This window comes from Scyliorhinus torazame, chromosome 2 (assembly GCF_047496885.1).
Source record: "Scyliorhinus torazame isolate Kashiwa2021f chromosome 2, sScyTor2.1, whole genome shotgun sequence".
NCBI classification, from domain to species: domain Eukaryota; kingdom Metazoa; phylum Chordata; class Chondrichthyes; order Carcharhiniformes; family Scyliorhinidae; genus Scyliorhinus; species Scyliorhinus torazame.
In genome coordinates, this window is record NC_092708.1 from 22,317,011 (window position 1) to 22,331,608 (window position 14,598).

A 14,598-nucleotide genomic window follows, 5' to 3' on the forward strand; every position below is an offset into this window, starting at 1 on the left:
CCATACTAGAGGCAGAATGTATTGACCTTGGAAGCGGTACAGCGTTAATTAAAATGAGGAGTCTGGGGTGCATAAACCTGGCATGAGGATTTTCACAGTAACTTCGTTGCAGTGTACTGTATGCCTACATGTGACACTAATAAAGATTATTGTATTCACTTGAGTTTAGAAGGTATTCACTTGAGTTCAGAAGGTTGAGGGCTGATCTAAGAGATTTTATAACAAGATTGACTACCTCTTGATTCACTTCCTTTTTCCATGTTGTCAATTGATTGGTAATTAATGTGTTTTCCAGTCAGCTTGTGCCACACTTTCTCTATCATTTAATCTCTGAATTTATTCAAGACTTGTGGATTTTGTGCTCCATCCAGATCCAAGCTAACTCTCTTGGCTTATCTCTTACGTGGCTTTTCTGCATTTGCTTCAGGATAGTGGGGTGGGACTGTGAACAGTGAAGAAACAGGCAATAAACAAGACGTTGAACAACATTAATTGCAAGATATCTTTATTAGAATTCTTAAATTATTGCTTAGCTCTGAAATGCAGTCAGACTTTTTCTGCATCATTTATAGAAAATGATCTTGACCAGATCCGCAGAGGCGTTAGGGAAATAGGTAAACTTAGCGACAGTAGACAAGTGCCAGAATACACAACATAGTTCCGTTCGTGATTCTCATTTTTAAAAAAAAATCTGTTCATTACAAAACAGATTTTGAATGATTATAAAATTGCTTCTCAGTAAACATGTATCAGTTTGTGAAAGGCATCTATTCCCTTTGCTTTTCCCAGAACACTCGCCCCCCCCGGGGGCCAGAGCTCTGTCTGTGCTGGAGTCAGTGCAGTAGGGTAGAAACAGAACTCGCGCTGGGAAAACCAAAGACTGAATACTTGCAAGAATTCACGGCCCCTGCCAGTCTTGTAAACAATTCCTTACACAAATGGATTAAATCAGGTGATACACAGCCCCTTGTAGGATTTCTTACATAGTCCTTTTCAGTAGACAGAGGACACTAAACAAGCAGCAAATAGTGAGTAGATAGGCTGCATTCAATTTAAAGAAGCCATATATGTGTCTGCACATATAAGTGGGTGTGAATTCAAAGTTGCATTACTAGGATTGCTAGGTTTGCGCCAATGCAACATTTCACTATTGTTTTAGTAATCCAAGAGTTTATTTAACATGCACACAAGTGATCTTAAAAGCAATTTATTTATTTGAATTATTGCCAGCAATGCAATTTTATCCATTACCTTAAGGGGAAAGAGGGAGATTAGGTGGAGAGCATCACTAATTGTTCTTGCCACAATAGGTTTACCATTATTAAAACTAAGTGTATTGGAAATCCCACAAGGCAGCTAGCATCTTTCAGTTATCATTTCAAGGCGGTCAGAGTTACTTTCATTCCTAATTCACAGCAAACTTGTAAACATGTCAAAATTGGTGAATACACAAGATAATTTAAAAATGATCAAAAGCTTTTTTAACTTCTACCGCACAGCAAAAGATCAGGGTAGAAATTAGCCCAAGAGGCTCATGACTGTGATCTTTCGACAGATTTATTCTTAAAAAAATGAATATGCATTTTCATCAGAGAAATTAAGTAGAGACTGCAGCCATGTGGTAATCACTCCCCTTACTGGAAATGTTCACCAGTTACAGGGTTAGTGGAACAAGAAGCACCGCTGCATAGCTGTGCCAGATCAGCTCGAGCGCTAAGGATGGTCACTCTCCCAATGAGCTGTTAGCAGCATTAGGTGAGCTGGACACAATGTTACCCTTTCTCACTTAAGAATGCAAACGATTCCTGTAGCCAGGAAAGGGTTAAAGATGGATGCAAAACAACCAAAGCTCTCTGAAAGATCTCCCCCAATAAATTTGGAACTCTCAAAAGACCAAAAATACTCCCCTTCTATAACTTCTTTGGATTTTGTTTGAGGGAGTGGGATGACAAGCAGGAGAGGAGAAACTAAAATGGACATGATGCACTCAAGAGGTCATCTACAAAGTCACAAAAATCGGCACCAGAAAGCAACTCCACCTCATAAGGCTCATACTAGTATAATATTCACCCAGTTTGTCCACCAGCCACCTCTTCCACTTTCATTGAAGGCACTTGTATTTGCAGACATTCCAACAGTCCAGAAGTTGAACAACATGTTAAAGCCTCTTCCTTTGATGCCATCTTCTGAACATTTACTTGCACTTGGAAGCAGTGCAAGACTGGTTTATCAGGTGCCAATTTTCTCTGTTCTAATTCAAAACTTAATTCAACACACACGCGCACAGCTAAAATTATTGGAGAAATGGCAAATAAATTTGTGCACTTCTAGGCGGAGTTGTAAAATATCAGGTGGTCAGCTTCAAGCTTACACCTCACTTTGCTGCTTTGAATGGGACGGAAGGAATGGACAACTTTAAATTCAATAAGCCTGGTTGGCACAATCGCAGACAGGCCAGTATAACCTCAATGCTAGTTCCACCCATCTCATCTCCAAACAGAAACAACATGAAGTGGCTTGACAGTGTGGGCACGCCACAGGTTTCTAACAACAAGCAGTATCGTGGTGGCGAGCAGAGCGGAGGCTCTTCCTCCAGAGGCAGGGAGAGAAAGAGGGATTAGTCACTGGACTGCCTGGAACAGGTCTGAAAATCAACTGGGGACGGTGCATAGAAACCTGATGGGGAGCGAGATACATTAAAGTTCAGCATCCGCATCAGAATGGACAAAATCGGAGGAATGCTGCGCCAGCATCACAAATAAGTTTAATGCAGCCTGAAAGTTAATACCAGAGTCCATACAGGAGCTGCACTGTGGATCAGCCTCTCAGTAACAGCAGTACCCATGTCACAACAATGCACAGATCTGGACCAGGACTTCACAGTTAGTACTGACACTCTGGTCTAAAGGTCTGCTTGGCTTGACTTCACCATAGCCTCCAAATGGTCTGGATACTTACCAGCAAGTACCAGACAATTACGTATTAGTTCTCATCCTTGCAAGGGCTTGAATGACCTGTTGCTTTTACCGGTAGGCAGACATTGCAGCATTTTGTAAAACAACTAATTCCAACCAATACATCATGGTGGTCAAGATGAAATATTGCAGAAGTTTACTAAATTGATTACACATTTTCTTTTGAGAACTGAACTCTCGTAACAACATCCTGCAGTAAAATCTTTAACGGTGATTTCAAAGGCAATTTTGAATTATAAGACTCATTTTTGGGGGTCTGAGACTTCATTATAAAAGAATAAATTTTAATCTAACAAGGTACTCACTTGTGTCAGTGGTGAGTGGAGAGCAGTGAGCATTCTCACAGCCCAGAGCAGTAAGGAAGGAATGGAGTAAATAACTTAGTGAAAGAATGCACCAAGTCTCAATAATAAATTAAGTTAATACATCAAAATTAGGGAGTGAATATGCACTTTTCATAAGTTCCTGCAGGTCACTCCAGTTTAAAATATTTCTGTGGGGTACAAACACTTTCTGGGGGATTTTGTTTGGCGGATAAAACATTTCCCAAGTGAACTGCAAAGCCATTCACCATACTGTAAAACCTGTTCGCTGTGCAGATACAGCAATGATGTCCACCAGCATTTTGCAGTCTGAGGACCTTTCAATGAAAATTCTTGAACATCAATCACATGCTGCCAGGCAGAAAGCTGGTAACATTTCTGCATTCTAATTTTGCAGTTCAGTCAGGCTTAGAATCGTTTAGATGCATAATGTACATTTTACAATCTGGCGAGTGGCTGATGTGACGTCAGGAACTTAAATCAAGGAGGTTCTGTGCTTAATAAACACAAAGGCCTGGGTTTGGCAAGTGGTCATTTCCCTGCTCCCTCCCCCCCGATCTCTTCCTCAGCTGAGGTAGGACTTATGAATCTGTGAGATCAAGCTATCGGCAATCAGCTGCAAGCTTCACTTCCAGAAAGTTGGCTGGATGACGAGGAGTACTCCATGGGCCACCTATGGTAGCAGCTGCTCTGTTGGCCATCAGGACGACTGCTGGATTACCGCTGGTTGCAGTGGAGCAAGATTAGGTTCTCGATAAACAGTTATTTTCTTTTTTGGCATCGTTTCCCGACTGCAAATAAAACAAAGCAACGTTTAGTCCCAAGTCACATGAGGTGATATTAGTGCAGATGTCCAAAGATGTGGTTAGATGGATTGGCCATGCTAAATTTTCCTCTCGTTGTCCAAGGATGTGTAGGTTAGGTTGGGTTACAGGAATAGAGTGGGGAGAGGGCCATTCAGAGGGTTGGTGCAGACTCGATGAGCCGAATAGCCTCTTTCTGCGCTATAGGAATTCTATGGTTCTATGCCTTGAACAAAGAGATGCGGTTTAAAGGAGAGAGGTGAGGGGCAGACACATTTTCATAGATTATCATAGATTTACAGTGCAGAAGGAGGCCATTCGGCCCATCGAGTCTGCACCGGCTCTTGGAAACAGCACCCTACCCAAGGTCAACACCTCCCCCCTATCCCCATAACCCAGTAACCCCACCCAACACTAAGGGCAATTTAGCATGGCCAATCCACCTAACCTGCACATCTTTGGACTGTGGAAGGAAACCGGAGCACCCGGAGGAAACCCACGCACACACGGGGAGGAAACCCACACAGACACGGGGAGGATGTGCAGACTCAGCACAGACAGTGACCCAAGCCGGAATCAAACCTGGGACCCTGGAGCTGTGAAGCAATTGTGCTATCCACAATGCTACCGTGCTGCCCTCATTTAGGGAGGGAATTCCAGAGCCTAGTGCCTAAGTAGCCAAAGGCACAGGCGGAAATGGCAAAGCAATTAAAATTGCTCAACCAACATCACCAAAGCAGATGATCATTGCTGCCGATGGAGCTTGCTGTGTAGAAATTGGCTGTGGGGGAGGTGTTGGTGTTGTGGTATTGTCACTGGACTAGTTAAGCAGAGATCCCGGGTAATGCTCTGGGGACCCATTCAAATCCCACCACTGCAGATGGTAAAATCTGAATTCAATAAAAATCTGGAATCAAAAGTCTAACGATGACCATGAAACCATTGTTGATTGTCGGGAAAGCCCATCTGGCTCACTGATGTCCTTTAGGGATGAAATCTGCTGACCTTACCCGGTCTGGCCTACATGTGACTCCAGACCCACAACAATGAGGTTGACTCTTACCTGTCCCTTCAAGGGCAATTAGGGATGGGCAACAAAAGCTGGCACAGCCTTCGAAATGAAATGAAAATCGTTTATTGTCACAAGTAGGCTTCAAATGAAGTTACTGTGAAAAGCACCTAGTCGCCACATTCAGGCGTCTGTTTGGGGAGGCTGGTATGGGAATTGAACTGTGCTGCTGGCCTGCCTTGTCTGCTTTAAAAGCCAGCAATTTAGCCCTGTGCTAAACAAGCCCCTCGATGCCCACATCCCATTAAAGAATAAGGAAAAAAAAAATTCCTGTATTACAACAGTGACTATTCTCAGTTTGTAAAGCAGTTTGGAGATCTTGAACAGTGTTTCACAAATTAAATACCTTTCCTTTGAGAACTGCCCCAAAACAAGTGGATAAAAATATTAGAGGGGGTTAGGTATTAACTGAAGCTTTAAAGTATCTAGTCACAAATCTGCTTTGAATCCAAACAGTGGCAACTGTTGGTTTTCCCTACCACCAATCCACATCGTGATGTTCTTACCTCTGGGAAGGACTAATCACACTTTCTCCATTTATTCTAAGGTCCAAATTTGGAGTGAAATTAAGTCCAGGTGGGTGCCACTGGCAAGAGAAAAAATAACGTTTCACCTTTTATCCAAGATAACTGAAATATAAATCAATAACCAAAATTACAGCAAGGAGGATCAACTGTGGCAAGGGAGGCTTCATTAGGACTGTCCTTACCGCAGAGATTTTTGGTAAACATAAAAGTGCACAGAATTGGAAATAATCTTGTGGCTTGGTGGTATGACGTGAAATACTAAAAGATCCACAACAAGCATCAAGGAGCCACAGTGAAAGTGAACACGGTTGTTGGGTTTATGACCAGGATGGTCAAGTAGAAGCATAATGCATAACCTTTTATAAGACCTTGAATTGGCTGCATCTAGTTTCTGTTTCTTTACCTGTTGGGAGTAATTGAGGCCCTACAGAAGGCCCACGTGAGCTAACGATATCTAGTCTTGGGGCTCTTTGTTAACAAGATAAGCTCAATGAACTGGGGTGGTTTTCACCACAGAAGCTCTGGGATGGTAAAGTTTGAAGCTATAAAGGGCGGGTCTTTTAAATAATGAAAGGATAGATTTGGTCAGGTGGATAGGGTATTTTAAGATAGACAGGGAGGCAAGGACTAGGAAGTGCTAGTACAAATCACAAAGACATACAGGGCGGGTTAGGTGCCAGCAGGTATAATCATTTGCAACTCTCCCAATTACAATTTTAATGCAGCCATTTCTAAACTCTTATTTTTCCTCCTAGACATCCAATTATGAAAACTGTTTAATTGCAATTCCCCATCACATTCAGAAGTGACGTGCAGAATTTTCACTTTAATGAACGGGGCGGCACAGTAGCTAACACTGTTACTTCACAGCGCTAGGGACCTGCATTCGATTCCCGGCTTGGGTCACTGTCTGTGCGGAGTCTACACGTTCTCCCTGTATCTGCAAAAATGTGCAGGTTAGGTGGTAAAATTGCCCTTAGTATACAAAAAGGTTGGTGGGGGTTACTGGGATAGGGTGGAGGTGTGGGCTTAAGTGGGATGCTCTTTCCAAGGGCCGGTGCAGACCCTATGGGTCGAATGGCCTCCTGCTGCACTGTAAATTCTATGATCTATGAGACTTAAACTTCAATCTAATTGGTGATCACATTGCAAATAATTCTTCACTACATAATAGGAACTCAAAGTGGTATTTTTATTTTATTTTTAAAGATGCAATACTGTGGTATCCAGTATAAAATTCGGCAAATAAGAGGCAGCCTTGGTTTGTGTTGACCGTTGTTGCTTCTTGCTTTATAGAAATTCTCACTTTATCGCAATTTACGAAGCTTGGTTCCCCTTGCTTCTTTATGGCAGATTCATCAGCCTCTGGAGCAGAACTCCAGATCATGTGGAGTGTAGATTCACTGCAGCCCTTCAAAAAAATCAGCTAGACAAAGTCCTGACAGTGGAAGATATCTTTAGTTACACAAAATATGTGGAACAAGAACTATGAATAATCACATCTGTTACGGCTACCTCTGGGAACTTGCTCAATTAACTTTGGGGACTGTATAGATCAGAACATATGATTTATAAATCCAATTTTAAGATATGGCTCAAAGTTAGAGAACATAGAAGAGGACTCGGTGACATAGTATACAGATGCACATCTTATAGCTCAGCGAGACTGCGTAAAGAACCTCAACCTTTAAAATATTGTATTTTTTACCAGCTAGTTGAATGGTCGGAGTGTGACTATTTTCTCTTCCCTTTGGAGGGTAATTATTTGTCACTCCTCCTCAGATAATCTGGTGCCAAAATCACTGAACAATTAAATCAACATGTATCATCCAAATAAAAAGATTTATAAAAAAATTTGACAAGACAGAAGACTGGAAAGGGCAGTATTTGTGGTTACTCACAATATGTGCAGGGTGAAGAGATAGTCCCAGGTGAATCCTTCTGTAACTCAATTCTTTCAATATGTTAATTCCTGTAGGAAGATAAATTTAATAGAGAATAAAATATGAAAAATCAAACTTCCTTCTTTTCTCTAGTTGTCCTTCTCCAGTTTTTGATAGGACCCGGTCTCCAGCTCACCAGCCATCCATTGTCATCTCACCCAATTGGCATCTTTCATGTGGACATACAGGCAGAGGATGCTGGAGGAGCCACACCCAATCACTTGCACTTTTCAACATGGATAGTTAGCCAATGTCCAGACGACAGGAAAATGTGGTAACTTCAGTTTTCCTAGACCCGAGCTAACCAAACCCCAGCCGAAAGTGCCAGTACTGCTGCTGTTGTAGTTGTAGTCAGGCAGAAAAATCAAACCCGGGAATCCACTGCTAGGTGCCCAACAGGCATGGCGTTTGTTAGCAGAAATGTTGCAGGAGCTATTTAATTGCCCGCTTGAACAAGTATTAACAGTGCACAGATTACATAATATAAAGGAAATCAGATCGCCACCTCCTGTTCCCCAACACGCAGTACCATTGAGTACCCAGTAAACCTTACATTATTGCCCCCAAGGTGCAATCCTGTCAGATCAGAAATAATGCTTTATTTTAAGGTGAGTGCACACTGACTTGTCAGGTGGCTGGATTTACAGCAGTGTGCACGTCAGGGCATGCACTGCAACAATCTTTAACCAGAATCTGGCAGCATACCATCTACAAAACAAATACATACAAATAAATCAAAACGACTCATATTCGGTCGTTGTCATTTGAATATTTTTGCGAAAATGGGATGACGTTGGGGGAAACGGTTTGGAGAAATTAGTGGAGCAAAATTGGAGGAGTAACGGATTACAACGTCAGATTACAGGATAAATGAGGCACACCTCTTCAGACATTCACAGAGCCTAAGGCTCAGCATCTGTTGCCAGGAAGAGAGATCAAATCTTTACCGGTTTTCTGGGCTCTGATTCTGCAGGCAAAATCCCAGAAATCGCTTAGAGTTAGGTGAATGCTATGGCGGAAGCATTTTAGACTAGTTCAGGTGAATGAGCAGGAATGATTTTCAAGACATCCTCACTGAACACATGCTTTTGGTACAATTTTGCAAATTCCATTGCTGTAGCTTCTCACATTAAATGTTTAAACTAATGTGGCAGGGGGATGGGAACCGATGCAGGAAGTTGGAAGGTAGTAAAACAGGGACAGAAATAAAAGGCAGGAAGGGGGAAAGTGTAAGGCAGAGAAGCCATAGTCAAAAATCAAAAAGAGCAACAGTACAAGGTACAGTGACTGAGGGGAGCTCAGTGAATAGGACCAGGAATACTAAAAGAAATAAAACGGGAAGTGAAAACATTAATGGTAAGCGACGCAGCAGGTTGTTACAGGAAGATATGGGTTCGACGACAAGGAAAATTAGGAGAAAGGTTAAGAGGAAATATAACTTAGGAGAGGTTACTGATCGAGGTGTTAAGATTCAGAACAGAGGTAAAAAAGCCAACATAAGTGTACTTTACCTGAATGCTCGTAGTATTTGGAATAAGGTAAATGAGTTGATGGCGCAAATCATCGTGAATGACTATGATTTAGTGGCCATTACTGAAACACGGTTAAAGGATGGTCATGACTGGGAGTTAAATATCCGAGGGTATCAAACTATTCGGAAGGACAGAGTGGATGGTAAGGGAGGTGGTGTAGCTCTGTTATTTAAGGATGACATCCAGGCAACAGTAAGGGATGACATCGGTGCTATGGAGGATAAGGTTGAATCCATTTGGGTGGAAATCAGGAATAGTAAGGCGAAAAAGTCACTGATAGGAGTAATCTATAGGCCACCAAATAGTAACATTATGGTGGGGCAGGCAATAAACAAAGAAATACAGATGCATGTAGAAATGGTACAGCAGTTATCATGGGGGATTTTAATCTACATGTTGATTGGTTTAACCAGGTCGGTCAAGGCAGCCTTGAGGAGGAGTTTATAGAATGTATCCGCGATAGTTTCCTAGAACAGTATGTAATGGAACCTACGAGGGAACAAGCGGTCCTAGATATGGTCCTGTGTAATGAGACAGGATTGATTCAGGATCTCATAGTTAGGGATCCTCTCGGAAGGAGCGATCACAATATGGTGGAATTTAAAATACAGATGGAGGGTGAGAAGGTAAAATCAAGCACTAGTGTTTTGTGCTTAAACAAAGGAGATTACAATGGGATGAGAGATGAACTAGCTAAGGTAGACTGGGAGCAAAGACTTTATGGTGAAACAGTTGAGGAACAGTGGAGAACCTTCCAAGTGATTTTTCACAGTGCTCAGCAAAGGTTTATACCAACAAAAAGGAAGGACGGTAAAAAGAGGGAAAATCGACCGTGGATATCTAAGGAAATAAGGGAGAGAATCAAATTGAAGGAAAAAACATACAAAGTAGCAAAGATTAGTGGGAGACTTGAGGACTGGGAAATCTATAGGGGGCAACAGAAAGCTACTAAAAAAGCTATAAAGAGTAAAATAGATTATGAGAGTAAACTTGCTCAGAATATAAAAACAGATAGTAAAAGTTTCTACAAATACATAAAACAAAAAAGAGTGGCTAAATTAAATATTGGTCCTTTAGAGGATGAGAAGGGAGATTTAATAATGGGAGATGAGGAAATGGCTGAGGAACTGAACAGGTTTTTTGGGTCGGTCTTCACAGTGGAAGACACAAATAACATGCCAGTGACTGATGGAAATGACGCTATGACAGGTGAGGACCTTGAGAGGATTGTTATCACCAAGGAGGTAGTGATGGGCAAGCTAATGGGGCTAAAGGTAGACAAGTCTCCTGGACCTGATGGAATGCATCCCAGAGTGCTAAAAGAGATGGCTCGGGAAATTGCAAATGCACTAGTGATAATTTACCAAAATTCACTAGACTCTGGGGTGGTACCGGCGGATTGGAAATTTGCAAACGTGACACCACTGTTTAAAAAAGGAGGTAGGCAGAAAGCGGGTAATTATAGGCCAGTGAGCTTAACTTCGGTAGTAGGGAAGATGCTGGAATCTATCATCAAGGAAGAAATAGTGAGGCATCTGGATGGAAATTGTCCCATTGGACAGACGCAGCATGGGTTCATAAAGAGCAGGTCGTGCCTAACTAATCTAGTGGAATTTTTTGAGGACATTAACAGTGCGGTAGATAACGGGGAGCCAATGGATGTGGTATATCTGGATTTCCATAAAGCCTTTGACAAGGTGCCACACAAAAGGTTGTTGCATAAGATAAAGATGCATGGCATTAAGGGGAAAGTAGTAGCATGGATAGCGGATTGGTTAATTAATAGAAAGCAAAGAGTGAGGATTAATGGGTGTTTCTCTGGTTGGCAATCAGTAGCTAGTGGTGTCCCCTCAGGGATCAGTGTTGGGCCCACAATTGTTCACAATTTACATAGATAATTTGGAGTTGGGGACCAAGGGCAATGTGTCCAAGTTTGCAGACGACACTAAGATAAGTGGTAAAGCAAAAAGTGCAGAGGATACTGGAAGTCTGCAGAGGGATTTGGATAGGCTAAGTGAATGGGCTAGGGTCTGGCAGATGGAATACAATGTTGACAAATGTGAGGTTATCCATTTTGGTAGGAATAACAGCAAAAGGGATTATTATTTAAATGATAAAATATTAAAACACACTGCTGTGCAGAGACCTGGGTGTGCTAGTGCATGAGTCACAAAAAGTTGGTTTTCAGGTGCAACAGGTGATTAAGAAGGCAAATGGAATTTTGTCCTTCATTGCTAGAGGGGTGGAGTTTAAGACTAGGGAGGTTCTGCTGCAATTGTATAAGGTGTTAGTGAGGCCACACCTGGGGTATTGTGTTCAGTTTTGGTCTCCTTACTTGAGAAAGGACGCACTGGCACTGGAGGGTGTGCAGAGGAGATTCACTAGGTTAATCCCAGAGCTGAAGGGGTTGGATTACGAGGAGAGGTAGAGTAGACTGGGACTGTGCTCGTTGGAATTTAGAAGGATGATGGGGGATCTTATAGAAACATATAAGATTATGAAGGGAATAGATAGGATAGATGCGGGCAGGTTGTTTCCACTGGCGGGTGAAAGCAGAACTAGGGGGCATAGCCTCAAAATAAGGGGAAGTAGATTTAGGACTGAGTTTAGGAGGAACTTCTTCACCCAAAGGGTTGTGAATCTATGGAATTCCTTGCCCAGTGAAGCAGTAGAGGCTCCTTCATTAAATGTTTTTAAGATAAAGATAGATAGTTTTTTGAAGAGTAAAGGGATTAAGGGTTATGATGTTCGGACCGGAAAGTGGAGCTGAGTCTACAAAGGATCAGCCATGATCTCATTGAATGGTGGAGCAGGCTCGAGGGGCCAGATGGCCTACTCCTGCTCCTAGTTCTTATGTTTGCAGTAAATTTCACTTATTGAAGGATTATCATAGAATTTAGTACAGTAAGAAGTCTTACAACACCAGGTTAAAGTCCAACAGGTTTGTTTCAAACACTAGCTTTCGGAGCACTGCTCAGAAGTTTTTGGGGGTGGAGAATGTCACACGTAGTACTTTTCGGACAGAAACGAAAAGCAGACTGTTAGACTTGGCAAGAACATTGCCGTTAACATTGCCTAACAAAATGCGAAAAGATGAGGTAATTATGGCAGTGGTTAAGCATTTAAAGTTGCCTGAGATAGAGTTTGACTCATTGGAAATGGCAAAAATTCAGTTGCAAATTAAACAAATGGAACATAAGAATTAAAATGGCTTGAATACGAGTGGGAGAGAGGAAAAAGAAAGAGAAAGAGAGAGAGAGGAAAAAGAAAAGGAGAGAAGAAAGGAGAAAAGAAAGAATAGCCCTAGCAGAACAAAAAGAAAAAGAAAGGGAGATACAGATCAGGGAAAAAGATAAAGAGAGGGAGTTTGAACTTCAGTAAATGGCCATGAAACATGACAATCAGTTAAAATTGGCTGACGTAAAGGGAAACGTACAGTTGGATGATAGTGATGAGGATAGTGAGAAAGAGCATCGTAGTCGAAGGCTTGGTGGGAATCTATTTAAATATGTCCAAGCATTGCCAAGGTTTGACGAGAAGGAACTGGAAGCCGTTTTCATTTCATTTGAGAAGGTGGCTAAACAAATGAAATGGCCACAGGACATGTGGGTGTTACTGATTCAAACAAAACTGGTAGGTAGAGCTAGTGAAGTGTTTGCATCACTACCGGAGGAGGTATCTGGAACCTATTAGGAAGTGAAGAAATCCATCTCAAGTGCATTTGAGCTAGTGCCTGAAGCTTACAGACAAAGGTTTAGAAATTTAAGGAAAGAATTTGGCCAAACATACATGGAGTTTGAAAGGCTCAGAAATTTGATAGGTGGATAAGGGCTTTGAAAATAGACCAAACGTATGAAGCTCTCAGAGAAATTATACTTTTGGAGGAGTTTAAAATTCAATTCCTGATGCAGTGAGAACTCATGTGGAAGAACAGAGGGTTAAAACTGCGCGATTAGCAGCGGAAATGGCAGATCATTATGAATTAATTCATAAATCAAAGATTGGTTTCCGACATCAGTTTCAGCCGGTGAGGGATAAAAACTGGGGACATGAGAAATACTCAAGTGGTAAAGGTAAAGGTGATCTGATTGGAGACAATAGAGTGTACCTCAGATTAAAAAAGAAGTCCAGGAGGGTGGAAAAGAAATGAAAAGTTTCAAATGTTGTCACTGTAATAAACTAGGCCATGTAAAGTCACAGTGTTGGTGGTTGAAGAAAAGCACTGGGAAGGCTGATGTGGTAAAACAGGATAAGACAGTGGGGTTTGTTCGAGTGGCAAAGGAATGCCCAAGGGAAGTGAAGGTGGTGCAAACAATTGTACAGCCAGCTCAAGAAGTAATTGTTAAGAAGGTGCCAGATTTCTTTAAAGAATTTACTTGTGTGGGTAAAGTTTACTCATGTGTATCAGGAGGAGCAGGTAAAGAAGTCACAAATTTAAGAGATACAGGGGCTAGTCAATCTTTAATGGTAAGAGATGAGGAATTATGTAGTTTGGGAAGAATGCTGCCAGAAAAGGTGGTGATATGTGGAATTCAGGGTGAGAGGTGTAGTGTTCCATTATATAAGGTAAGGTTGGAAAGTCCAGTGAAGAGTGGTGAAGTGGTAGGAGTAATAGATAAACTATCTTGTCCAGGAATACAGTTTATCTTGGGTAATGGGTCGCAGGTGGGAGTGATGCCTACTGTGGTTGATAAGCCAGTGGAAAATCAGTCAACTGAAGTGTTGAAGGATGAATATTCTGGGATTTTTCCGGATTGTGCAGTAACAAGGTCGCAAAGTCACAGGTTAAGACAAGAGGAGAAATCAAAGAGTGAAGATGAAGTTCAATTATCAGAAACGGTTTTTGATCAGATGGTTGAAAAAGAACAAGAACAGGTGGAGGATGAGGTGGATATTTTTAGTTCAGGAAAAGTGGCAGAGTTACAACAGAAAGATGCAGAAATAAAACAGATATATCAGAAAGCATACACAGAAGAGGAATCTGAGAGTATACCAGAGTGTTATTACCGTAAAAATGATGTCTTGATGAGAAAATGGAGACCTGTACATATGCAGGCAGATGAAAAGTAGGCAGAGGTTCATCAAGTAGTATTGCCGTTAGGGTATAGAAAGGAGGTGTTGCGAGTTGCACATGAGGTCCCAGTGGGAGGTCATTAAGGAATCAAGCTAAAATCCAGAAACATTTTTTATTGGCCTGGACTACATAAAGATGTAGTTAAATTTTGTCAATCATGTCACACATGTCAAGTGATAGGGAAACCTCAAGCAGTGATAAAACCAGCGCCCTTAATACCCATTCCAGCATTTGAAGAACCTTTTACAAGGGTCCTAATCGATTGTGTAGGACAGCTTCCTAAAACAAAAAGTGGGAATCAATATCTTTTGACGATAATGGATGTGTCTACTAGGTTTCCAGAGGCCATTCC

At 41.7% G+C, this 14,598-nt stretch overlaps 1 protein-coding gene across 3 annotated transcripts in view; it reads right to left on the reverse strand.

The window, feature by feature from the left end:
• Positions 1–488: 488 nt before the first annotated feature.
• Positions 489–14,598, reverse strand: part of LOC140386766 (tubulin monoglutamylase TTLL4-like) — a 97,751-nt gene continuing 83,641 nt past the window's right edge. For 2 of the 3 annotated variants that reach the window (XM_072469458.1, XM_072469449.1), the window contains 3 exons: positions 7,599–7,669; positions 5,677–5,756; positions 489–4,089 (listed from right to left, as the gene is read on the reverse strand). In XM_072469458.1, the coding sequence (XP_072325559.1) occupies positions 3,999–4,089; positions 5,677–5,756; positions 7,599–7,669 (242 nt within the window). In that variant the 3' untranslated portion in view covers positions 489–3,998. Of the gene's footprint in view, positions 4,090–5,676; positions 5,757–6,870; positions 7,136–7,598; positions 7,670–14,598 lie in introns of those variants that run through there. The other variant, XM_072469466.1, reaches the window with a different exon arrangement.